The following is a 26601-nucleotide window of genomic DNA, read 5'->3' as shown; positions in this document are numbered from 1 at the left end:
AACTGCTCAACAACCAGAACATCGGCGAGTTGGAGGTCCCGCCAACTGAAGGCGGGGGACAAATACTGACACCATCAAGTATAGAATTGGTTAAATATGGACTCGACCAATTACGCCAAGCGGTTCATCAACTGATGTTCAACGTGTGGGAGAGTGAATCAATGTTTGACGACTCGTAACGAGGCATTATCTGTCCCATACATGAAAAGGCAGATATCACAAAGTGAAACAACAATAGGGGTATCACGTTTCTGGGTCCATCTATAAGATATTCTCCGCCATCTTGCTAGGTCGGATAGCCCCATACGCCCTGAACATCATTGGCCCATACCAAAGAGGCTTCGCTTCCGGCAAATCAGCAACAGATCAGATTTTCTCTCTGCGGCAAGAGATAGAAAATCTGTTGGAATATGGACATCAATTGCATCGTCTTTTCATCGACTTCATAGCTGCCTATGATAGCTTAGCCAGGGTAAAACTGTACACGGCCATGAGAGAATTCGGTATCCCGACGAAGTTGATAAGATTGACTAGGCTGACCCAGACCAATGTGCGAGGCCAGATAAAAGCAGCAGCATTATTCTGTAGACAATTCGACATCGACAATGGCCAATGACAAGGGGATGCCTATCATGTGTCATCCTTAACCTGGCCCTGTAGAAAGTGATCCGTAATGCTGAGGTAAATGCGAGAGGTACGATCCTCTTTAAATCCTCTTTACTCCAACGGAGCCTATTTCAGCTTACAGAAGCTGTTTCATTCGAAATGTCTCACCATAGGGTCAAAGCTCTTGCTGTTCAAGATTATGATCTAGCCAGTTCTTATGTATTCCTCGGAGACTTGGCTTCTCAGCAAGAAAAATTACGAACTCTTGGCAGTGTTCGAGAAAAGAATCCTCCGAAGAATTTTTGGCCCCCTACATGAGGATGGATGATTCCGTAGCCTACATAACGAGGAAATCTATGAGCGATACCATGACCGTCTGGTTGTGGATAAAATTCGCCTCAATAGGTTACGGGGGGCGGGTCGCTTAATCCGCATGGACGAGGATGATCCAGCCCGGAAAGTCTATGGTAGAATAACAAGACGAGGCAGACCCTCCCTGAAATGGAACGATGGCGTAGGCCAGGACGCCAGACAGCTGCGTTATGAAATGGCTTCACGCATTAACGCAACCTGGATGAAGTGGCGTTCCACAACTGGTGTCCTTTGTGATCAACGTATCAACGAACGTCTCAAATCGAAAATTTACCGCAATGTCGTCCGTCCAGTCGCTCTCTATGGTTCTGAGTGTTGGCCGACCATAAAAGATAATGAACGGCGTCTCGCGGTAATGGAGACGAAGATGCTACGTTGGACTAGTGGCGTGACACGTTTAGATCACATCCGAAATGAGGATATCCGCGATCGTTATGGGGTTGCACCGATCGTGGAAAAGTTGCGAGAGAGGCGTCTTCGATGGTATGGTCACGCAATTCGTGCAAACGAGAATTCACTTGCCAAGATTGGTCTGAACATCGAAGTCGATGGTAAACGACCAAAAGGCAGACCTAAGCAACGGTGGCTTGATACGCTGGATGGGGATTTGAAAGCCTCGAGATTGCACCCAGATCAGGCATTCGATAGAGCCAAATGGCGAAGCCGATCACGACGAGCCGACCCCGCTGGTGAACGGGACAAAGGCTGAAGAAAAAGAAGAAGAATTGGTGGACCTGAGCGCAAAACCGGGATGTCTGGAGTTCTTTACTAAGGCAAGCCTCTACCGGATACCGGTTGTTACGCCATTGATGATGATGACTAAGTTGAATAAATTGAATATATTAACAAAAAAGCAGGCATGGGCACTTGATATTGTTTGAGCCTTATCTAGGCCAGCACTACCACCGTTTCTTGATCAGGGTGAATAAGGACTGGGGTGTAGCTTTTGTTACTGAATTATCATCAAGGCTACTTTCAGTGAAGGGTTTTAACTTGTAAAAGTGTAAAAGTTACTTAATTTTCTAAAAGCCTTCGGGATTTGTCCATTGTCAGGTAAATTGACAATAGCATAGTAACGGTTGCGTTGAATAGTCATCGTGCTATGCCCCTACATAAGGTCAACAGGATAGGGTTCGTTGAAAAAAAAAAATAGAAATCAGAAAATTTCCCGAATATAATAAACTAGTATAATCGCGGAGGAGTAATCAGAATGTCGGATCATTAAGAATCACCCTCGAAGGGAAAAGTGGTGGTATCTCCTGTTTGCAAGCGAAAATGCTTAGCAATATTATAAAATTTTTTTAAAGGAGCTCATTACCTACTGCAACTTCCGTAGCGCCGTATTTCGGCACTCCCTCTTCGCGTTTGGAATCCAAGCGAAGAAAACCCTGAGAGTCTCTTCGATTCCGAGGAAACCCGATAAATCAATAAGATCCGAGGTCACACCAGGAGGGGGCTGAATACACCCAAGGAAGATGCTGACATTGCCATAAAAAAGGACGATTTATATGTAGAGATTGTGGTGTTAGGCTCTATTTACACTGTTGTCCTTTCTTGAGTTTTCAACTTCAATATCGGCTTCTGGCCATTTGATTTTCGTGTTTACCTTTTTGAAGTTTTCACACTACAGATCAAGTTGGTTGCCTTTGTGCCTAAAAAGTCTCCTACATAGGACCGTCCACCAGGAACTCATTGTCAGCGGGGAAAGTGGTAGAAATTGTAGATATATCCTGAACTGAGACCAAGCAGAAGGAATAATTTAAAAAGAACTTGAATTTCATCCTTATAACCTATGTATTTGTATCTTTTATCTTTTATCAACAAATCATCAAACCCTAATGTCCCCTACCATCTAATAGTACAGAACGGGCATTTCCATTTGATATTAAACTGATAACATGCGGTCTATAAAGCACTAGTGTTATCTTTAATTTTTAGCAACGTGTTCAGTTTATATTTTTTAAACCAAGCTTCACCTAAGACTTGAGTAGGTATGCAGCTTACTTCAGTATGTGTTTTAATTCATTCAGCAATGTCTTTCTTTATTACAAGATTGTGCATATCAAACCAGAACGCAGTTGGTATCAATTAAGCTAGACATAGTTCCCTTCAAAGGAATTGTCGGTACAAACGGATAATGGCCGTTCTGTTACTTTAATTCCTCGCATTTACATTTAAACCATTGTCCGCTTTGTTTCTCTGCATTAGGGATCCAACGGAACTAAAATGAGGTCCCATTGCGTAGTACTTACTTGCTATTAGGTTGCCCATAGTTCCACTGGTTACGAATAAAGCAGCCTCCTTGCCAAGGAGCTCGGCCGATCTCCTTTCCAGCTCGTTCACTGTTGGATCCTCGCCATAAACATCGTCACCGACAATTGCATTGGCCATAGCTTGTCGCATTTCATCCGTAGGCGTACTCAAAGTATCTGATCTCATATCGACCGTGTAATACCTGTCCAGTCCATTGTCCTGTTGGTCGTTAATTCCAGAAGCTGGAGCGTACATACTCACATTGGTACTCATGACTGACGACAATAAGGGAGCTGTAGGGATGATAGAAATAATTCGGGAATTAGAGTGAGATACATTGAAATCGGGATGTGTTTTGGTATATTGTCTGCAGGTTTTGTATCTGATTTCATTTGAGAGAGAGTTCTCTTATTCAAACAATTTCAGGGATTTTTTTTCCGTGAGAGATATTACAAAATCCTTTTAGCTAACATATGAATGGTCGAATTCCATATTGTTACGCCGCAGTTTTCAGATTTTATTTCCCAATATTAGAGGACGAAAATCCTATTCCATACTGTAAGTGTACACACTAAATTTAACTTCAGTGGCGTTTTCCCTGGAATGTAATTAGAACAAACGATTTGAGGAGCAAGTTGGTGCTATCAGATGTTACTTGGATCCCTAGTGATGTCGCCCTAAACAATTGTATGTAGTAAGTCGAGTGACTAGGGTGGATTACGTCCGCTTTCAGATATGCAGAAGAATCCAGTTCTGAGTGAGGGCGACTTTGATACTTGGAGGTACATATAGTTGTGTATTTGGAAATTAACGATCAGATTAACACGGGACTTCATTGCGAGAAATGAAATTGTGCATAGCTTTCCGACGAATATTTCAAATGTCCAGTGCTGTTGATTTGGGGTTTTCAGATGAAGCCTAAGGGCACGAAATCATGGCCTGTGAAAATCAAACTTACCGATGGCTAACGTGACATAGCTTGAATCAAAGGCTTTTAAAATCATGGGCATCAGAGCTGAGTAGTGCAACTATGAATTAAAGCAAATTAAGGAAAATTCACGAAGTAAGATGCAAACTACAAAGCTTGTAAGCAAATGCAGAAGTAATTATCTCTTAATGCGAACGCACTTTCAAAATCATGTTTTGATACGACGGAAAGGTAGATAGAAATTACAATCATTCTTTCATTTCCATTTGCCGGCAGAATAAAATCTGGGGTCCGGCGAAATATTAGCTAGACCGGTGTACGGTCTAGGTCTGCCCTAGTAAGGAACACCGAGCTTATCGGTTTTACAGCGATGTCTACAAAGCCGATATTCACAACAGCTACCATGCATTTTTTTTTACAATTTTTCGGGATCATCTTCATCCATACGCATTTGGTAGCCTATCCACAGCAGCACATTTAGTCGGCTTTTATCCACAACCAAAGGGTCGTGATGTTGAAAGTTTCCTCTTGGGATCCTCCTCTTGGATGCGGCTTGATGTTTTTATCATGGGGCCCAAAGGACCCAATTCTCCGAGGACTAGCAAGATCAACAATGGAGTACCAAATTCATCATCATAACTTTCGATTTAGTTTTTGGTGCTGACGTTATTTTGCCTTCGTTAATGTGCAACCCAAGCTCTCGCACTGCCTGCGCGATCTGAGTTTCTCCTTGTCAGAGATAGTTATTTAAGGGGGGGGGGGCGATTTCGAAAGATGGAGATGGTCATCCAGCATCCCCTGGACGGTAAAATTGAACAGTGAAAATTCATCCCCTGCATAGATATCCGACAGATAGTCTGTGGGTTCAATATTACAGCGTGTGAGATAAATCCTCCAAAGACTTTTTCGGTTTGTGTGTCAATAAGATCAGCGACACCTGGGAGGGCGTAAAACTCAAAGCCATCTTATACGACGAGATCTCCTGGAGATTGGTCGCTTGCATTTGATTACTGAATATTCGCATGAATAAGGACTAGCTCGTCCAATCTTTGGGCCTTCAGAACCGGAAGATTCTCATCGAAAACTGGATGGTTATCAAGGGAAATGAACCCCAGGCGAACAGCCAACCTTTTCTGGAGGCACTGCAAAAGTAGAAAGTGCAGTTTATAGGCAGGAACACAAAAGCGTCAGTCGACGGCGCCAACGAGCTGTTCGAGGAGATGAACGTCGACGGACCGACGGCGACTGACTCCTATGCTAGCTGATCAGGCTGAAAGTTGGCGCAGATAAATCTTCAGCTCTCAAAATACGCCTCGTCTAATTTTCTCGTCTTCTACCTAGAGGAATTCATCGAAATTCCACTAATATAGGAATCCTCGATCGGAGGAAGCCAAACTGCCAAAGGACTCCAAAGTAAACATTAGAATTTATTCCATAGTACAGCGAGTGATAACGCATAGGTGTGGTTGACGTCCTATACCACACCAAGGAGTGAAGGGCAACCATATATACCACAAGGGACATTGATCGGGAGAGATTGAGAGCATGTATATATCGGCCAGGGAGAGCCTACACGCCTTTTTGTGTCCCGATCTGAGTTTCAGTCACCAAGTAATGTGCAAATTGAAGTAGGCTCCACCAGAAGAAGTCCGACATTTGACATCTATCATCGCAGCAAAAAATGTCAACCGTGAGTCAAGGTGAGTCATTCTTCGTTTTTGTTATTAACACAAATTTATAGGAGCCACCAATTTTCCATTCCTATAATACTAACCAACGATGCGATTCTTAGGGTGGGAAGCTGGAGAGCATCTGTCCAGAGTTCCTTCTCAGATCACAATTGGATACTTTCCACTCTAGAGTTCTTAGAGGCCTTAAGAGGATCGACTGCACCGTAAAGTTGTCAAGAGCAAGCAACAATTTGGTAAGATTTCCCAATCAAGCGAACTGGAGTTAAAGTTCGGGACTCCGGCAAAGTCATTAGAAATAGCCTTTAAAGTGTTTTACTCTGCTAAATACACAAAGAAGACATTGCCACGGTGGTGGAATGGAGATTTGCCCAGGAAGCTGACGAGGGAGATCTTCAACATTTGCTACCCACACAAACATTGGCAGCCACACTAGGACTGCCTGAAAAAGTAGACCAGATTGCCAAGAGGTGGTTAGAATGTCATCAGGACATCGAAAGCACCAGTGAATCTGCAAGGCTCGATAAGATTCTGTCTATCTGGAGCTGCTATTCCATATGCACTTGCCCACCAGCGAAGAGGATTGCGAGTCAGAGTCTTGCTTGAAGGGTATGCAGTTGGGTTAGGCTATCAGATCGGTAATTACTGAAGATGAAATCGGCTGGGCTATAAAAAGCCTGCGATTATAATATAATGTGTCGTGGCTTGTCGAGATTTATCGAAGCTCTCATTGGTACACGTACCACATTCTTGGAAACACTCCCGCGTGGTTTCCATTCCCAAAGAGGAGAGGCGCGGACATGAGTCCGCGAAGGACTTTTGACCGATTAGCCTCACCTCTTTTGTATTAAAGACCTTAGGGCGCATTCTAGATATCCAGGATTATAAAGAGAACGTCCCAGCGAGCTTGCCTCGAAAATAAATCCACAAAAACTGTCTCGAAACGTCTCACGATAGGGTCAAAGCTCTTACTGTACAAGACTATGATCTTGCCAGTCCTTATGTATTCCTCGGAAACTTGGGTTCTTAGCAAGAAAAATTGCGAACTCTTGGCCGCGTTCGAGAGAAGAATCCTCCGAAGAATTTTTGGCCCCCTACATGAGGATGGACGATTCCGTAGCCTACACAATGACGAAATCTATGAGCGATACCATGACCGTCCGGTTGTGGATAAAATCCGGCTCAATAGGTTACGGTGGGCGGGTCACTTAATCCGTATGGATGAGGATGATCCCACCCGGAAAGTCTATAAGGGCTATATCTATGGTAGAAAAAGAAGACGAGGCAGACCCTGCCTAAGATGTAGCGATGGCTGCCTAAGATGTAGCGATGGCGTAGGTCAGGACAGCTTTTAGGGATATCGAATTGGTGGACCTCGGCACAAAACCGGGATGTCTGGAGCTCCTTATTAAGGCAGGCCTAGACCGGATACCGGTTGTTGCACCGTTGATGATGATGATGATGATGATTATTAAGAACCAGCATAATCCAGTCTAATTCGGAAGGTAGCGAAGCAGCCACTAAACGTCTTGCACTCAGCCACATGATCCAGGTTGGTGAGGCAGTGTAGAAGTGCACTGAACAGTCTGGGCGGCATGCTCAAGATAATCTTCCGCTGGGTTCCTGGTCATAGGAATATATAAGGGAATGAGCGGACTGACGGTGGGAGTCTGTTCTCGGCAGCCCTTCGATATGCACTCTGTTTCTCGCTAGCGGCCCTAAGAGTGGAATCCACTCGCAGTACTTTGCAACGAAGCAACGGCGAAGGCTCACTACCCGCACCAAGTAAAGGAGGATTTGGCCCGTCTATAATAAAATCCAATCGCGAGAACCCTTGTGCAGACGCGTACAAATGCTTACAAGATTACGGCGGTCTGCACGGAGTATAGGCCTATAGGGGACGACGCCGCCAGACTCAGCATATTCTTTAATTCGCATTGTGGAAGCTGCGGAGGAGAGGGGAAAAGCCTCAGGTACTTCCTTTGCGATTGCCCACCTCTAACTAAGGCCAAGTTACGGACACTAGGTAAACCATTTTTTGAGGACCTCGAAGAGATCTCTGGCCGTACGGTGTTTTAGCCAAGAGGTATCTAGTTACTTTTCTGCGTGATGTTACGGGCCTGTTCTGAAGCGCTGACTAGCCTATACTCTGCTTCCTTGCTCTTACTGCAGCAGTAATGGTTTTAACAGTTTGTGGCACCAAACAGTGCACCCTGCAGTAATTGGGATCTTCGCGAGCGGGAGCGACCAACATAACGAAGAAAATTTTGCACTGCTAACGAGAGTAATGATATGTAGATCGGTACCACCGTCAGTAGAAATGGTGCTACCCAGATTTATAGGTTGTTTGACAGTTTTGATCTTCTGTCCTTGGTCTGCACCGCTATACTTTTGCTATCGCAACAACAGCTCAATACGAAGACACTTTGGGAAATTTGGTATTGAATAGTAAATGCTACGGCCCTAAAATAATTGCTAGATATTTCAACACAGAGGAGTACGGTACCTCTGTGGTAGGGTCGATGGTCCGGCAGGTGAGTCATGACAACGCGCACAGTGATCTCTCGGACTTCTTTTTCAATATTGGAGGGTTTGACAATGGAGGGCGTTCCCAAACAAGTCAACAGAGACATTTTGTTGAGTGGCAGAGGTTCTAGGAGAGGATACATCTGAACTGACCTTGGGAGAAAGTAGTGGTTCGAATGAGATAAATGGCGCAGCAAGTAACTGAAAGGATACCGAACTTTTGCTGGAATCAAGAAATTTAGACGGTTCTAGATACCATGTGCATGGGCATGTAAATAATTGAGTTGGGTAGTTTCTGAGAACGAGTCCTGGAAGTAACTGTAGGAAATTGTATCATTAGGCAAACTGGAATGCGTGGGCCATGACATATAAAGTTAGTGAAAAAGTATAGCATAGCAAAGATCCTGTCTTCTCGATGCCTTCAATGACAAGAGACCTATGAATGTGTGGAGGATAAAAGATTTGTATAATTGCGAACAAAGTTATCAAACTAAATGTTTTAATTTGCGCATCGTGGACATTTTCCGAGGTCATACACGGGCCTTGGGACAACTATTTGTTTTTTCCTAATTGGCACTCTACCTAGAGGATTTAAAATATAATCCCTTCTCGAAATCGGTGAAGTTCCACCTGGCCGGGAATCTAATCTTCGTACATCATTTTAAAATGATCCGCATGATATTGACGTGGTCAAAGGAAGGGATCCATAACAGAAAAAGGTTCGATCGTTCTGAGATTACTTTAGCTAACGTCTCTGGGCAGCAGGAAGTTCACAAGCACCCTTTCAATGACGTGTGTTTCATAGAAGATTAACTTTCGGACTAATTTAAAGTCTAAAGTAGGGTCTTCCAGGATCCACCCCATCATCGTTACTTTTTTTTCTCAATATCGGTGGCTTATTTTTATACTGCTTTGCCTGGAAGTACGCGGAAGGATTCCATGGATTACGTCATTTTTTTCTAAGCACTTCTACCACGTGGAAGACATCTGCTTGCTCTCTCTTCGAGTGATGAATGTGATCCTAATTGCTCTGAATTTTTAATCTGAATCGGTATCACATCCTTCCTATTTTCATTAGACGCAATATTCAGAGCACCGAACAGTTTGTATATCTTAAAGTGGCACTAAACTACTCCCGCTCGATGCATTAATAATGGTAAATCAGGAAATGCGACTGTCTCAACACCAACATTCCCTGCGACTGCTTCTCGAAAGTTTCAAGGTTTCATCAACTCATGATTGCGACGTGTCATCGGATTGTTTTGGCCACAGATAATAACAAATGATGTAGGGCCCAGATAGCCGCGGATATATTGACCAGACGGCGAAAGTAGTATTGTAAGTTGTGTAATACACTAAAGGTATGTGGTAAAGAACGGTGGGAAGTCCTGGGGAGAAACAGCAGGTTCCAGTAGCGCTGATTTATAGAGGAAAGAACGTAAAGCATCAATTCATAGTATCCTCAATTTTCCTAGCTTTCAGCAAAAGTAACACAAATGAACAGATATTGGGGATGATGCAAAAGTTACTCATTTTGATATGTATGCTATGGAAGGCCTTTGAAAAAATGCCTTAAGTATCTTCCCCCGTGTGGTCCGGATGGCTCAAGTGGTTAGAGCGTGGTCGCGGTTCAAATCTCACTGGTGGCAGAGGAATTTGTCGACTCAGCTATGAATGAGTACCTGAGTCAAATCAGGGTAATAATTTCGGCGAGCGCAATGCTGACCACATTGCCTCCTACAGTGTGCTGTAGTGTACTGCTACGGATTTGAATGAAGTGCTCTAACATACTTCAAGGCTCTGATCCAATATGGACTGTTGCGCCAACGATTATTATTATCTACCCTTTATCCAAAAAGCGAGTCTCAAATATATCGCTAATTTGTTTTTCGTTCTTCTTAGGGCAGAACTGGATAATAGTCCCCATGAATCCAGCTAACATAAGATAACAAATAGATAAGTTGAAGTCCACTTTGAATTTTACTTATGTGAGTCTAAAGAGGGGAGCTGCAGTTTATAATATCCATATTTAGTCCTATATTTATAGATTGCTTATTGATCCATGAACTTTCATAGGGATTTGAATAATTTATATTCCATACTTGTTTAATCACCTCGATGGTATGGCCACGTAATTCGCGCCAACGAGAATTCATTTGCCAAAATTTTTCTGAACATCGAAGTGAATGATAAGGGACCAAAATGCCGGCCGAAATAACGGTGGCTTGATACGCGGGATGGGGATTTAAAAGCTTCGTGATTGCATTCAGATCAGGCATTTGATAGAGCCAAATAGTGAAATCGATCACGAAAGGCCGACCAAGCTAGTGAACGGGACAAAGACTGAAGAAAAAAGAAGACTTGTTTATCTACCTCCAAATTATCGAAGTTTTTCAGGCTTCCTCTTCTTTGGGTTTGGTCACCATACTCCCTTTAAGTGCTCTGTGAAACATATATAGTGATCAACTCTTTTGATTATCCGCAAGTGAGCTGGGTTCGTAGCGACCAGTGACCATTTATTTAATGCTTTATCAACACGTTTGGTGAAAGCTGACTGGAACGACCCTCTTTTCGCAGTTGGGAATAGTTTCCTAGCGTGAGCTTTTCCAAACCCAGGTTTTCATAGAGATGTCAAGCTTCTAGTTACCTATGCTTTATAAAAGAGAGTGAGATAAGAAATATATGTAATATTACAAAATGGCTGGTCCAAGCGCGTGAGTAATTAGAACCTACCAACCAGAAATGCATGGTTAAAGAACTCCAAAGAAGTTATAGAGAGACTGCAAAAGATAGGAGCAGTGTCAGAAGATCATCCTGCGATGTGAAGTTTTTGTTTCCGAATAGCGCGGCAAAAAGACGTTCTGACAGAATAGCGGAAGAAGATGAGACAATAACTGAGATCGGCACGCAGGACTCGAAAAGCATGAAGCTGGAAGCAAGCAAGACTTTGCCAATATAACAATGTTAAGCACAGGAACCAGTATGGAAGAAGCATCCTAAGAAGCCGGCATTAAATACAGAAGAGATTCATTAAGAATAGTTTGGTTTCCCCACTTCTGCTATTTATTTTAAACATGAGGATGGTTTCAGTTTATTTAGGAAGAGTGTCTTGCCAAAACGCGTAGACAAATTTAAAATTCTCACTGCCACCGATGGAACAACTTATTGCTCTCACCCCTGGAATATTAAAAAGAAAGGAACACATTACGATACGTACTAATTACCCCTTTTCGGCCAATCCCATGTAATTACGCTCTGAAACCAATAATTATTTCCGGGGTATCTATTTGTTCTGGGGAATCATTTATTGAAGTAGGCATTTTATATGCAATTTCCTTTATTAGATTTCCAGTAATTAATGTAAACAGAAATTAAAATTCCACTGCCAAAACGGCCTGGTGACGATAAGCGATTCATTAAATTACATTGAAATTAAAGGACGATTTCGAAGGGTAGAAAAATAACGTTAATGACAATATATATACAGGGCGAAAGGTCTAGGTATGAAATTTATTAAGTCGATTGAACCAGAGAAGAATATGTAAATAAATTTTGGAACCTGGTTCTGACTGGTTTTGCCGTTCCAGTAATGGAGCAATTTGCGGTGAGGATGGAATGGAAATAATGTTACAAAATAGAATTGATTATTTTTATAATGTAATGGCTTTTAAATTAGAATGAATTACTTTTGGAGCAAACAACTATTTGTCACTTAGCTCACTCATTTGATAGTAATTTTGTTTTTAATATAGCAGATAAAAAGCGGACGGGAAGTGGTAATTATAGATGGTGCTTCGTAAATATAGAACACATACCCATCCATATATTTGTGTATATTTGATCTGGCGTATAGGAAAAGGGGATGTGAAATTGCCTCTTGATAGAAGAGCTGATTAAGTACCTCTTAAGATGTTTAAACTTTAGCTTTAAGATTGATGACTCTGCGGAGGTAATTGACTAAGCTTAAAGAGTGATAGCTGGTCAGATTACTTTTGCAGGATAATCGATACTTAGCTGCTTTCCCATGGATGGACTATACAAGGACCTACGTTGTTTGGGAATGGTGTAAAAGTGAAGCGAGTCATCATTACAAAAGAAGCGTGGCTTCTTACAGGTCAATAGAAAGCAGTCCTTTACTCCATAGGTTGATAGCGAAAATAGCAAGAGGTGGTAATCGCTCCATTTATATATAGTCGCAAAGACGACATGAGTGTGAATTATTTTGAAGTGAAATCCGTCGTAAGTTCAAACCTAAACCGGGCCACTTTGTCCGGTCCGTCATCTAGTCATTATATATAAATGGAGCGATTACGGTCACGCTGCTCCCAGGGTAGAGGTAAGGCAGAGTCTGATGAGTTGACTCGGCTCTGGATGAAACCGCCAGTCAACTTTTTTTGATACACTTGGGTATTTAACTCAAAAAAGAAGAGTTCGGGGACCACACAAGAGGAAGTAAGCTGCTTCCCAAGTGGTTCGGTTCGTCATCAAGTAGATGCGGGCTCAGGACTCCCAGCATCCTCAAGAAAAGAATATTCAACTCCTAATTTGACTAGGTACTCCGATATACTAGACAAACCCTTTTAATGGCTCATTACATCCCACATTGCTCATCATGTTCCCAGCTATAAAATTGGAATGAAGTCACCATAAACGATGGTTGATGGCTTCGTCCGGGGCAGAAGCAACTCATCAGACGATGTCTCTCTCCATCCTGGAAATAATTTGATTAAAATGAGTGGCTAGGTTTTGGTTTCTCCCTTCTGTTTATCTGAAAATATGATATGAGTGTGAATTATATTGAGGGTGGCAACGACCTAGGGCAGACCTAAAGTGTCCGAATCAGAGATGGACAAAGACAAGATCATTTCTGCTCAGTTGATCCGATACTTCATCAAGTGGGCTCGCAACTGCCTCAATTCGAAATGCAATTCAAAAACAAAGCGAGGAAACAATATTAGCTTTACATCTTTCAATTGTTAGTCTACCAGGACATATGAGCAGGAATTACGATAACATCTAACTCTGCTCCGGAGGCAAGAGATTCGTTGCTTTTATAGGCTATAGTCTGGCTCCGGGTTGGCTCAGGATCCTATAATTCCTGCACAGTTATTGCTGTTGAAGGTTTTCAACTCAGACTTGTTTACCTATGAGGATAAATGTATATTTCCAGGTCTTAAACCTGGAATAAGGGAGACCCTCGCTGAAGTGGTGCCAAAACCGATCGACTCCCTTAAATAAGAATTTCACCTCCAGATAATCTGTGACAAATGATGTCCCTTTTGGTTATTTACTGGAACTATGTACTACAAAATCTATCGTGCAATCGTGCTGTGTTTGCATTTTATGATATCCTAGATAATTTCCTTTTCTCTTTGGTTCTAATTCTTCATTGTAATTTGGACATACGACGCACATCCAGGAAGTAACTGTACTCAATTTGCGAAGGCTTAGAAAAAACAATTATAATATAATAATCATTGGCGCAACAATCCAATTGGATCAGAGCCTTGAAGTGTGTTAGAGCACTTCATTTAAGACCGTAACGGTACGCTACAGGATTACAGGACCCTATAGAAGGCAATGTGGTCAGCATTGCGCTAGCCTGAGATTATTACGTTGATTTAACTCAGACGTCAAATCACGATACAAATCCCAATGCTACCAGCGAGATTTGAACCGCAACCGACCGTACGACAAACTTGCGCCCTAATGACTCAGCTATCTGGAGACAAACAATTATTAAAACAAAAACAAAGGAAATAGCTGAATTTGTACATATATAAAAAAATGTTCAGCATCCTTTTCGATATACGTCCAGAAGAAGGGGATCAATTCTGTTATGTATATATGTATATGGTTGCCATTTACCCCTTGGTGGGGTATAGAGCGTCAACCACACCTACGCCATCTTTTGCGATTACATGAAATGTACTTCAGCACCCCCACGACTTCCCTGAGACATCCGCACCCCTGCTCACTGTTCTGCGACAAGTACCCTTGGCCAGCCCACTCGTTGGCATCATGGGATTCTACTGGATTCATCAATGCAACTGTCGCCGTCTATGTTTACCAGGCCTATGCGCAGACCAAATCCTTCGTTTGTAATAGCGCCAGGCCAGAGTACTTCGATGATACGACGCAGACAGGTATTGACGAAAGCTTGGAGCTTTTGAGTAGCGGAGTTCACTTTCCATGTGCTATTCCTATATAATAACACAGAGAGAATACTTGCACAAAATAGCCTCAACGTGGCCTTGGTGTTGAGATAACTGCATTTCCAGATTTTATACAAAGCAGCGGAAGGGAATCTAATGCATTGAGCAACGCTGTAAAAGAGATAGGGAGAGTACAATGACCCATCAGACTGACAACCCTGGTTTTGTTAGTGCTTATCTTCAGTCCAACTCTACTTGCGCCTATTTCCAAATCCAAAGCCATTTGGCCAAAGTCCAGTCCAGTCTGGTGAGAGTGTAAATGGATGGTAAGAGCGTAGTCGAGGTGTGTGAGAAAAGATGTTATCGTCCATTCAACTCCTTCACGTCCTTCGGACAGTGCGAAAAAAGAATGCCATCGGTAATAAAAATAAATAATATCGGTGACAAGATGCAACCCTGACGGACTCTGCAGTGGACCTCAAAATCCTATGAGATTTTACCTCTGTGCAGCTTGTGACATTTTGCGCCATCATATTTCAATCTGATAATAGCTTCAAGTTTCGCCGGAATTTTGTGTAGAGCAAGTCAGATACTCTTCCTGTTCACACTATCGAAAGCTTTCTTCAAATCTAATGAGGCTCCTTCGCAGCGTGGCCGATGACCTGCAAAGCACCCATGAAAAGAACATTTTTGTTGGACGTTCAATACTCATTGATATTTTCTGGCGATGTTGAACATGGGGGTGGCAGCTCTCCAACCCTGTGAGAAGTGGCGAACGCAGCACGCAGGTAAACGTAAGCGACCATTGGATGGTGACTGTTTTCTAGGCCAATGTCAACTCCTCTCTCGTTAGGTACATTCAGGAGACAACTGCTAAGTCTACTGCTGTTCGCGAAGTGGTCGATCAGATTGCCCGTGTGGTGTTAGTTACTTCGGTTTTCCGACTTGTTTATGTCTGTTGTAGGTTAAATTCTTCGCATTTGCTAATAATATTAGAGTGTGAAGCGTATGAAGTTTATTATTATTAATACAGTGCTTTCGATCAAATGATTTATTTAATTCGCTTTCTAAAAAATAGAAGCCAATAGAATTTTTAACTATGTGACACGGAACTGTCTGGCACTCATCGCTCCTCACATCTTGCTCTTTTTCTTTAGCCTCTGTCCCGTTCACAAGCGGGGTCGGCTCGTCGTCATCGGTTTCGCCATTTTATTTTATCAAATGCCTGATCTAGATGCAATCGCGAGGCTTTTAAATGGGCATCTAGCGTATCAAGACACCGTTGTTTCGGCCGGCCTTTTGACTTCGATGTTCAGACCAATATTGACAAGTGAATTCTCGTTGGCGCCAATCACGTGACCACACCATCGAAAACGCCTCTCTCGCAGTTTTTCCACGGTCGTTGCAACCCCATATCGATCGCGGACATTCTCATTTCGGATGTGATCAAAACGTGTCACGCCACTAGTTCAATGCAACATATTCGTCCCTATTACCACAAGACGCAGTTCATTGTCTTTGATAGTCGGCCAACACTCAGGATTATAGAGAGCGGTACACAGACTACATTGTAGTAAATTTTAAATTTGGGACGTGCGCTGACACGTCGATCACAAAGAACACCAGTTGTGGAATGCCGCTTCATCCAGGTTGCGTTAATGCGTGAAGCAATTTCATTACGCAGTTCTCCATTGACTCAATGCTTAATGCTATCGAACCCAGATATATAAATTGCTCAGGTCTGAGCGTAATGTATTGTGAGTTGGTCCCTATTTTGTTTTTACGTAGTATTCTGTCTATTTCATCCCTACTATATCCATTTTTCACCGCTGTGTCTTTTATGTAGTTTATTTCCTTTTTGAAGCGCTCTTCCGTCAATGGTGTCGCTAGCAATCTATGTACCATACTGGGGTAAGCCGCAATTTTCTGTCCATATGTGTGCTTTGAGGTCCTCGGTATGGTATGCTGTGTGTGAGTTTTCTTTCTGAATATATCGAACTGTTATTTCTTATAATTGATGAAACGCGATTCCTTGATCATCTTACTTTTCCATTTTGAAAGTTATATTGTGTTTGGGACTATTACGAATACGTCGTCTACGTAACACGCCTAAAATTTTGGCATGATACCCCGTTTTTAAATTTCTTCTTCTATGCTTTTCATGAAAATTTCGTTTATCAATAGGGATAACGCATTCCCCATTGCAGTTCCTGAAGTGGTTTTGTAAAATTGGTTTCCACAGATGAAGTAATTCTCATTCATTCAGAGAGCTGTTAATTTTGTGTAGATTTTACCCTTTTCATCTCGTTAAGTTCCACACATTGTTCCGTTAGCCAATCCTCGAGTTTCGAAATAGATTCTTTGGTTGGTATGCTCGAATATAAGGCCTTTACATCAAATGATACCAGACAGTCGCTTCCTTCCAGCTTTTTGAGTGCAGTAGGTTTCTTCACTAGCTCCAGGTTATTTTTTACTGAATATTGGCTGTGATAATTTCCGAGGATACTGATATCTTCCATAAGCCGCTTTGCAATTTTATAGGTTGGAGAATTGGTGTCCGCTATGATTTCTAGTGTCTCATTACCTTGCTTATGGATTTTTGGCTGGATCCTAATTCTCGGTAAAGGCAGGTTCGGCATCTTTAGATCTGCAATGTTTCCCAGTATTTTCCTACTTTCGTTGAGCGCTTTTTTTACCCTTTTTATAAAGTCAGGAAGAGGATTGTTTCTCAACTTAAAAAAAATTTTTTTTTATTGTTTCTCAACTTAAAAAAATTATCTGTATGTTTTCTTCGCTTGTAGTTCTCTTGTGTAGAATATCCCCGACTTCTTTACGAATGATTTCCTTTGATTCAGAGTTTAGATGCCGAATGGCTCCTTCTACGTCGATGACTACGTTTTCAATTCGTGGCTTAGTACCTATTTCGAAATTGAGTCCGTTATTGAGTAGTTCCAGTTCACTTTTTGTAAATGTTCTCGACGATTCGCTGATGACGAAGTTCGGTATTTGTTGAACCTGGCTTTATTTTCTCAACAAAAAGTTATACAGAATGAAAATAAAATTGCCATCAACCGCAAAGACCGCTATCCTAGAGGTTCAAATATCCTTTTACATATATGCGGACACCCTTAAATTCGAGGTAGAATCATGTAACTCACTGTATGCGTGAGAGTTTACAGTTCACGCCTTTTCACCAAATTTGGTATTAATTCCTAAAACCGTCTCCGAGAAAAGTGCGAGCAATAGGCGGACAGACAGATGGGCAGACAGTAAACCGATTTTAATGAGGTTTTGTTTTATGGTAAGTCGAAAATCGTTCGCGACACGCTGGAGAAATTCAAGCGGGAGGTGCTTAACCATACAGCTTACTCACCAGACCTGGCCCCATCGCATTACCACCTGTTTACCTTATTGGGCCACCCACTTTCTGAGAAGCACTTCGACTGCTCCGAAAATTTGCGGAAATGGCTCACTGAATGGTTCAACTCCAAAGACAGTCAATTCTACTGGGGTGGTATTTACAAATTACCAGAAAGGTGTGAGAGATGTGTAAAAAGCGATGGAAAATATTTCGAAAAAATAGCTATTACGGTCCCCTTGGAATTATGTGTTTTATTCACAAAAAAAACGGAAATTAATTAGGAGTGCACCTGGCAGATATATATGCACGTATATAAATTGATCTTACCCATATTTTCAATTTACTTCGTGTACAAAAGCATGTATATGTACATATATAGTACGTATATTAAATACGGCTAGTTTAATGGACAAATATATCAATCTGAATTAGACACTACCCGCAAACTTGATTAGGACGCATATACTATATACCTAGATTTAAGCATATTTGGAGTAATTGATATTCATATATAAATGACTAAAAAACTAAAACAAAATAACTCTTGGCGACCCCATTCATAAAAACTTACTTCGTTGTGGTGTTCGCTGATATATGCTGGTACGATTGATATGGGATGCTGACGTCATACACGTTGTAGAAAGCACGAAATTCACAAAAAATGGCAAAGTTTCACCCCCTATAACTTTGTTAATAATAGTTAGATATTCTTCAAACTTGACAAATTGTGCATTATGTTGTCCCTTTCATCTTATATATAAAATTTTGTACTTCTGGGATGACATAAGGGGGGTTGCCCGGTACTGTTATTAACTTTATTTCTACAGATATCGAAACCGGATGTATTTTGAGGCCTAGATTTCGTAGAGATGCACTACTGTGATTATTTTTCAGATTTGTCGGATGGATAGGTTCTGAGAACGAGACCTGCTGCACTTTTTGATGGTCATATTTTGAACCCTCACTCCTCTATGTTTCAGTAAGTAAGTAATAATTGAGCCCTTTCATTTGATACCCCACATGGCCACAGTTTTCTTCTGGATTAATTTGCTCAAATAATGCATTCTATGTGCAATTTCCTTAACTTTCGCCGTAGATTAAGCATTATTGAATGCATTCGGGCGAATTGATCGTGACAGAGGGGAATGATTTGCGGCATCCGGGTGCGCATGCGTATGTTGCTGCACTATGAACTTTCGAAGTTCAAGGCGAGCGTAGCGGGATCGGAATCTTCTCGAGGTGGACAGCTGATGAACGGCGCGAGATGGCTAAATTAACCATCGAGGAATGAGGACGAAAAAGGGAGAGTAGAAAAGAGGTGAGAAATTAGGCTTTTGTCCGCGGTTTTAGCGTTTTGTTTTAAATGAGTTATTTGAGTGTTTTGAGCGAGTTTCTTTCAAATCTCTTAGTTCGCGTTCTTGTAAAGAAAGTCAATCCTAAATTAATGTAGCAAATCTGGGAAAAAATTATAGTCTAGAGCTGATGAAGGGCGGAAGATGGGCAAATTAACTATCTTGCGTTAGTTAAATGGTATTCCGGCTGTGGGGAAAATAGTTAAAATAGTTGAATTGGAGTGGTTTATGGTGGAGTTTTAATTTCGCGTGTGCGGTGCTGGGAAGACTCAGGAAAGAAAACAAGGAAGAGAAAAAACTTTAATTTTGTTTTACTTGGAAAAAGGGAACTACGGAAAAATTTTTCTGTTTCTCGTTGGAAAAATCTGGCGATTAGTCAGAAAATGTTCCGGCATATTTTGTACTTTTGAGATGAAAATAATTTTTTTTTTGAAACCAACGTGTAGATGGTACACGTCACGACGGGCTCGGAGTGAAAAGTGTAAGTTTTTGCGTTTTATTTTTTTTTTATTTTCGTTTTCTTATTATTCTTTTTTTTTTTAATTTTTCTTCCTTTATTTATTTAAATTATATTCGTTTTAATGCATTATTTATTTTATGATTTTGGCTTGACCAATTGGAATTAGTTATTTTTTGTTAATTCTTATTTTTTTCACCCGGTTTTCTGTTGGGTTTTCCTTTTTGGTTCCTACTTTTATTTTATATTTCTTTTAATTCTACTGCTATTTACGGATTTATAATATAGATCATACTATGAACGCTAATTAAATCCTTTTAATTTGTGGACTTCCTCCTTTTCTCCTTCACCTTCGCCTCGCATATCCTTTATTTAGGGACATCTTCCAAATAATGACCTGAGGATGTCAAAAATGGCAGGGAGCCTCAGGGGCCGCGCATCCTTGAAAATCTGAGGCAGAGGAAACAATTTATTCTGCGGTAACATAAAGATGACACCGAAAATGAGGTATAACAATCAATCCTAGCCCTCAAAATTCAAAAAGCCCTAATCCCAATCGTAAATATAGTCACTTACCGACATATCACGAGGGCACTATGCCGTGCAATTGGTGCCTTCAAATCCCTTTACCCAATCTAGAAATACAACATCCCAAGATCTCTGAAAGTCAAGTTGTTTTGCCACAAACAGATTATCCGTCCCCTGCTTCATTTTCTGGTCCGACAACTCTCCTATCCAAATCGAACGACTCTGACTCAAAGAGTGCAGAATTCTTCGCCCCTGCTTCAACACTTACAAAAACGAAGACCGGTCTAAATACATTTCCAACCAGATCCTCTACGACATCTGCCAAACGCCCCGCATCGCCGCCGTCCTAGTTCGTCATGCCCCCAACTTCCTCAGTAAATGTCAAACCCATCCTAATCCCCATATCTCTCAGGCCAAACAGGTCGATATCGTCGAAGAGAATCTTCTACGAACTTATCTGTTCCCCCAAATTCTCGTATCTCTCCATACCTGAAACTTCCTTTTCGACCCCGACGGTAGAGTAATCTTCTACACCGGTAACTACTCCTCATCCCAATTTTCAAAATCCACCCATCCCTAGCGCCAATCCTAGCTTCTTTTTGCCAAACCTCTCCCGCATTCACCCCATCCCAACCCACATCCTAGTTCCTCCCCCGCCCGGGTGGTTCTATCAAAAGTTCAATAAGTAGAGGTTTTTTTCGACTTTTCCTTACAATAGTTCTCTGGTGATAAGTTAGTTTACTCCCTAGTTTATACCTTAGATTAAGTTAAACTGTTAAGGTAGTTAATGAGAAGGTAGGTTAAGAATAGAGAAATAACAAGTCGGGAAACCGGAAGCTGGGCGCTGCAGGTATGAAAGGTTTTTTTTGCTTGTTCTATGAGTATATTTAAGTGTAGAACTATTCCATTTGTACGTAGCCCCTTATGTATTTGCATTTAGCATGTCTGACTACCCACTTCAATGTCATATTGATATTTAGTTGCAGTAAATTTACAGGGGAGAGTCAACTTTGAGCTACTGTAACTTTGTTAGTAATAGTATGATTTTGATCAAACTTTGGGATAATATGCTTCATATTATATTTTATACTACTACCAACTATTTACTCTGGGTACCTGGTCACTGTGGCATAGAGGGAAATGAAATCTCGGACGCTTTAGCGAAAGAGGGATCAATCTCCCCTATGCCGGGACCGGAGCCAGCAATTGGAGTATCAGTAGCATTGGCTAAATCTGTTTTCAAAAACTGGGAACAAGTTTCCCATAATGAGAGAGAGCTTAAATGCTGCTCGACACACCAAACTTATCCTGCCAGAACCGAACATACGCACCGCATATATGTTCAGAATAGGAATTACCGAAGATGATATGTGTCCCTCCTGTAATGAGGAAGCGGAATCCACGGAGCATTTCCTATGTGAATGCCCCGCCTATGGACGCATCAGGCATCAGATCTTTGGTGCCGATGTTCTCCAATTGCGACGGGTAGCATCACATCCACTAACGGAAATCCTGCGATACGTTAAGGAATCCGGAATATTCCGTTAGACGGGGGAGGCGAGTACAATGGGCCAACACGGCCTGAGTGCTCAGAAGCTGTAGCTTCTCCCCCACCATACACACACACACACACACCACTACCAACGTTTATAACTCTGGGATAAAATTAAGGGGCGTTTTACTCAATTTCCCCAAAAATATGGTAATATACTATTATTAACTTAATTTGAATAGGTATCGATATCATCATTTCCCACCCATCCCACTCCCCGCCTTTTTAACAAATCTCAAAACTAAGTTGGGCTTCGAAAAGTACTAATCGAGACCTTTCATTTAATACCCAACATGACTACGTTCGGTGAAAAAAATTTTACACCCCCTTTTACATGTATGGGGACCCCCCCCCCCCCCCCCCCCTAAATTCAACCTGCGAGGATATCACTCACTGCATGTCTGGGGGTCCCACATTCTCACCAAATTTCGTGTCAATCGGTATAGCCGTTTCTGAGAAAAGCGCTTGTGACAGACAGACAGACAAACCCATGGGGAGGTGCATACAAGGCAGTTATGGCAACAATCAAGGGAAAGCGCCGATCACCAACTCTGATTTGCTGCGGGAAATCATTAGCACTCTCTTCCCATACGTTTCAAGTGAGTCGAACCTACCCACTGTCCAGGTAGATCCCGGTGAAATTCCCGAAGTAACCAGGAAAGAAGTCCTGGAAGCCGCGAAGAAGATTGCCGAATATAAAGCCCCAGGTTTAGACCGCATTCCGAATAAAGCACTCACAGTGGCCGTCGAAACAGTTCCAATGTGGTTCTCTGAAACATTTACGACGTCTTATAGACCTATAGGCATGCTAAACGGCATCGGCAAACTTTTCGAACCGGTCATCTTCAATAGGCTTGTACCAATCACAGAAAGGGAGGGCGGTCTCTCAGACAGGCAGTTCGGATTCCGAAAGGCAAGATCCACTGTCAATGCCATCAGCACGGTGACGGAAATTGCGGAAAAAGCAATGGAGGCCAATAAATCTTGCGCGGTAGTTACTTTCGACGTGAAGAATGCCTTTAATACGGTAAAGTGGAGCAAAATAATTGCGGCTTTAGCCAAATTTGGCAAATCTGGTGCAGATAGTCATGGAATTTCTCCGGGAGAGGATATTGTGTTACGATTCGGACGATGGACCTAAGACGTATACAATAACCTGCGGGGTTCCACAAGTATCAGTCCTCGGTCCTCTCCTGTGGATAATAATGTATGACGGAATTTTAAAGTTGCAACTAACCAAAGGAGTGACAATCATTGGCTTCGCAGACGATATCGGAGTAACTATCGTGGCCCAAGACATTGATCAGATCGACGTACTCACAAACGAGGCAATTTTTGAAATCAGGTCTTGGCTAGAGGATGCTGGTCTGACACTCGCGGAGCATAAAACCGAGGTAGTTTTGATTACAAAGCGAAAGAAGCATACGTCGATAAAGATCAGGATTGTGAACACATAATACAGTCGAAGCCAACGCTTAAGTACCTAGGAGTCATGGTTGACCAAAGACTGAAGTTCAAGTCTCATCTTGAAAATTTTGCAACCAAGGCTTCCAGAGTGGCTACATTGTTGGCAAAAATGTTGCCAAATATAGGTGGTCCTAGGCAAAGCCGTCGGCTCCTAATCTCGAGTGTTGTTAGCTCCATTTTGCTTTATGCAGCTCCAGTCTGGGCATCGTCTTTGAAGATGGAAGCAAACAGAAGAAAAATCGCAATCCCATACCGATTGAACGCATTACGTATGTCATGCGCTTACCGTACAACTTCAGATGAAGCAGCTTGTATGATAGCCGGCATGATCCCCGTCGATATCTTAGCGAACGAGGTCCGACGCCTCTATGACCCATCATATGCAATCGGTGAGCCCTATTCCAATCGTCGGCAATTGGCACGAAGTGATTCTATTTTGGAATGGCAAAAAAAAGGCAAAGAGGCAAAAGTCTCACATAACCGTATGGCAGGAGCCAGCGGTAGGTTTTGAACCTTTCTACCTTCCAACGTATAAAAAAAAAGACAGAGAGACAGACATTGAACCGATTTTAATAAGGTTTTGATTTGCAAACAAAACCTTAAAAATGTTGTTTTTCGCATTAATTTCAGTTTAGTCTGAGTAGCGGATCAGTGCGCGTCAGGTTATAAGCACACTGCAGGCGTTGGTAAATGTAAATGTTACCAAATCAAAAGTGTGAATGAAAAATTCTCTTACTGGTAGGCTATGTAGTTATTAGCACATGCTTCACATTGTCACTCATTCACGCGGTCACGAATATACATAGAATATATAATTGACTATTTCCACCTAGAAGACTAGAAACTAGAAGACCGCTCCACGGATCTTTTAGTTTAATGAATTTCCACTTATCAACTTGTGTAAATCTGTTTGTCATGCGCGCACGATAGTTCATTGAGGACAATGCGCTTGACGGAAGGGATATAATCTACATAGATATGAACTAGATACTTTCTGACTCAAAATATTATGTTCAGGGTAGAACTAAATATCAAGAAGAATACTCACAAATGATAAATTGATAGCACTCGAGTTCAAACTACACAGAAGTCTCCACAATTGAACACTAGCCTCTGAATCTTATAACAACAGCCGGCACTTTAGCGAGGCGAGTCTCCAACGTCTTATCCGTAATATGAGAGATAGAAAACTAAAAATCGTGAGAGATACTAAAATTATGCTTAGACTGAGTTGTATCTTCGAGCGAGTTCTATTTCAAGAGAGGTTCATGTTGTATTCGGGCACTCAGCTTAGATAGTGACTGGAAATTTTTCGCTGATTGCTATAATTCAGCTTATTGGATTCCTCGTAATCTTATCGCTAATTGGGACTGCTCTATTACACAAGTGATTGTATTTACTACGACGCTCAGTTGGGGGTAAATTTACATATGTACATATTTGTGAGTTGGTTTAAAATTCATATTACCTGTAAACACAAGGGCCAGCTACTTTTTTGATCGAGAACTTTGGGAGAGTTCTATTGGAATGCTTGCAATTGTATGCCATGTAACCGGTCAAATTGTATGAAATCTATCTTCAAGTGTAGAAAAACTTGCATATTCATATGTAGACTGATTTGCATTATATGATTAGGTTGATTATCAAGAAAAATAGCTGTTGATAGCGAAATGACTTTGTGGGGATTAATTTCAGTGTTGACCTAAAGAACTTGTTTGCGTTGTGAATATATAGCCACAAACTATCGAATATATATTATTAAGGCTCTTAACGCCTCAACAAATGAAATTAACGCTTCAAAAAATGAAATTAACGCTAAAAAATGAAATAAATACTTTAACAAATGAAATTAAAAAAGTAAAATTAAAAATTAAATTAAAATTTTTTCATCTTAGTTTAATTTACTACTACTAAGTATAATTTGTTGTAAACGATTGTGGTTCACTTTATGCAGTCTAACTGTGCGTGTGGTAATTCTTTAATGAATACCTACACAAAAACTTGAAAGCAAAACAAGTAATTAGAAAGGTTTTGAAAATTTGTTTGTTGTCATTAGTAGTTGCCTTATCTTGTTGCAATGCAATGCAATGAGTGATAGTAACATAAATGGGAATAATGTAATTGATTTTAGCTTCGGTTCGTATACGATGTGGAATTAGATGAACAGTACAGTCCTGAGCCTCAGTAAAGCTCAGCTTCGTCAGATATTGATGTTCAACAGCGTCCATCCGGGTCTTCATCTAATATTCCAACAAGACAGAGCAAAAAGACCTCCTGGTAAAATTGTATGAGGTCGGAATGAGTATAAAGGAAGCAGCAATTGCCGCCAACATCAAATATGGGACAGCCAGAAGCATCCTACGGTTTTATATTGCCGTAGGATGCGGGAAACCGGAAGCTGGGCGCTTCAGGTATGAAAGGTTTTGTTTGCTTCTTGTGTGAGTATATTTGAGTGTAGAACTATCCCATTTGTGCGCAGCCTGTTACGAATATGCATTCAGCATGTCAGATTTAGTACTTTGGGTTGTAAATTTACACGGTAAAGACAACTTTGAGCTACTGTAACTTTGTTACTAATAGTATGATTTTGATCAAACTTGGAGATAGTATGCTCCATATTATATTTTATACTATTACCAACTTTTATAACTCTGAGATAAACTTAAGGAGGGTTTTACTCAATTTTTCAAAAAATATGGTAATAGTATATTACCTAACTTAACTTTATTTGAACAGATATCGATATGGAGGGTATTTTAAGGCCTGGACACCGTATAGAGGCAGCTTCATGATTTTCAAATTTTTCGGTTGAGTAGTTTCTGAGAATGGCTCCGATAAAGAAATCATCACTTTGCACCCCTCCCACTCCCCGTCTTTTTAACAAATCTTAAAACTAAGACCGGCTTCGAAAAGTACTAATCGAGACCCTTCATTTGATACCCCACATAACTATATTCGGGGAAAAAAAATTTTACACCCCCTTTTACATGTATGGGGAGCCCCCCTAAATCTCAACGTAGAAGGATATCACTCACTGCATGTCTGGGGGTCCACAGTTCCCACCTTGTCACCAAATTTCGTGTCAATCAGCGTGGCAGTTTCTGAGAAAAGTGCCTGTGACAGACAGACAGACATAGTGATCACTCTCTTCCCAGAGGATGTGAACTACACAAATCTGCCTAAAGTTCATGTAAACCCCGACGAAATTCCTGAAGTGGTAGAAGAGGAAATTTTTGATGCAGCAAGGAAGTTCGCTGAAAATAAGACCCCAGGGCCAGATGGAATCCCGAATATCGCTCTGAAAGTGGCAGTCAGGTCAGCACCAGGTATGTTTGCCAAAGTTTTTACGGCATGCC

At 41.5% G+C, this 26601-nt stretch overlaps 1 protein-coding gene across 1 annotated transcript in view; it reads right to left on the bottom strand.

Moving 5' to 3' along the window:
• Window positions 1-24536, bottom strand: part of LOC119652688 (probable low-specificity L-threonine aldolase 2) — a 43963-nt gene extending 19427 nt beyond the window's left edge. The window contains exons 1-2 of the mRNA XM_038056962.1: window positions 24294-24536; window positions 3231-3524 (exon numbers count right to left, since the gene is read on the bottom strand). Of these exons, the coding sequence (XP_037912890.1) occupies window positions 3231-3504 (274 nt within the window). The 5' untranslated portion in view covers window positions 3505-3524; window positions 24294-24536. The remainder of the gene's footprint in view (window positions 1-3230; window positions 3525-24293) is intronic.
• Between the last annotated feature and the right edge of the window lie 2065 nt (window positions 24537-26601).

The sequence above is a fragment of the Hermetia illucens genome, chromosome 3, assembly GCF_905115235.1.
Source record: "Hermetia illucens chromosome 3, iHerIll2.2.curated.20191125, whole genome shotgun sequence".
Taxonomy (NCBI): Eukaryota; Metazoa; Arthropoda; class Insecta; order Diptera; family Stratiomyidae; genus Hermetia; species Hermetia illucens.
The sequence above is the reverse complement of the archived record's forward strand: the minus strand, read 5'-3'. Positions and strand labels throughout refer to the sequence as shown.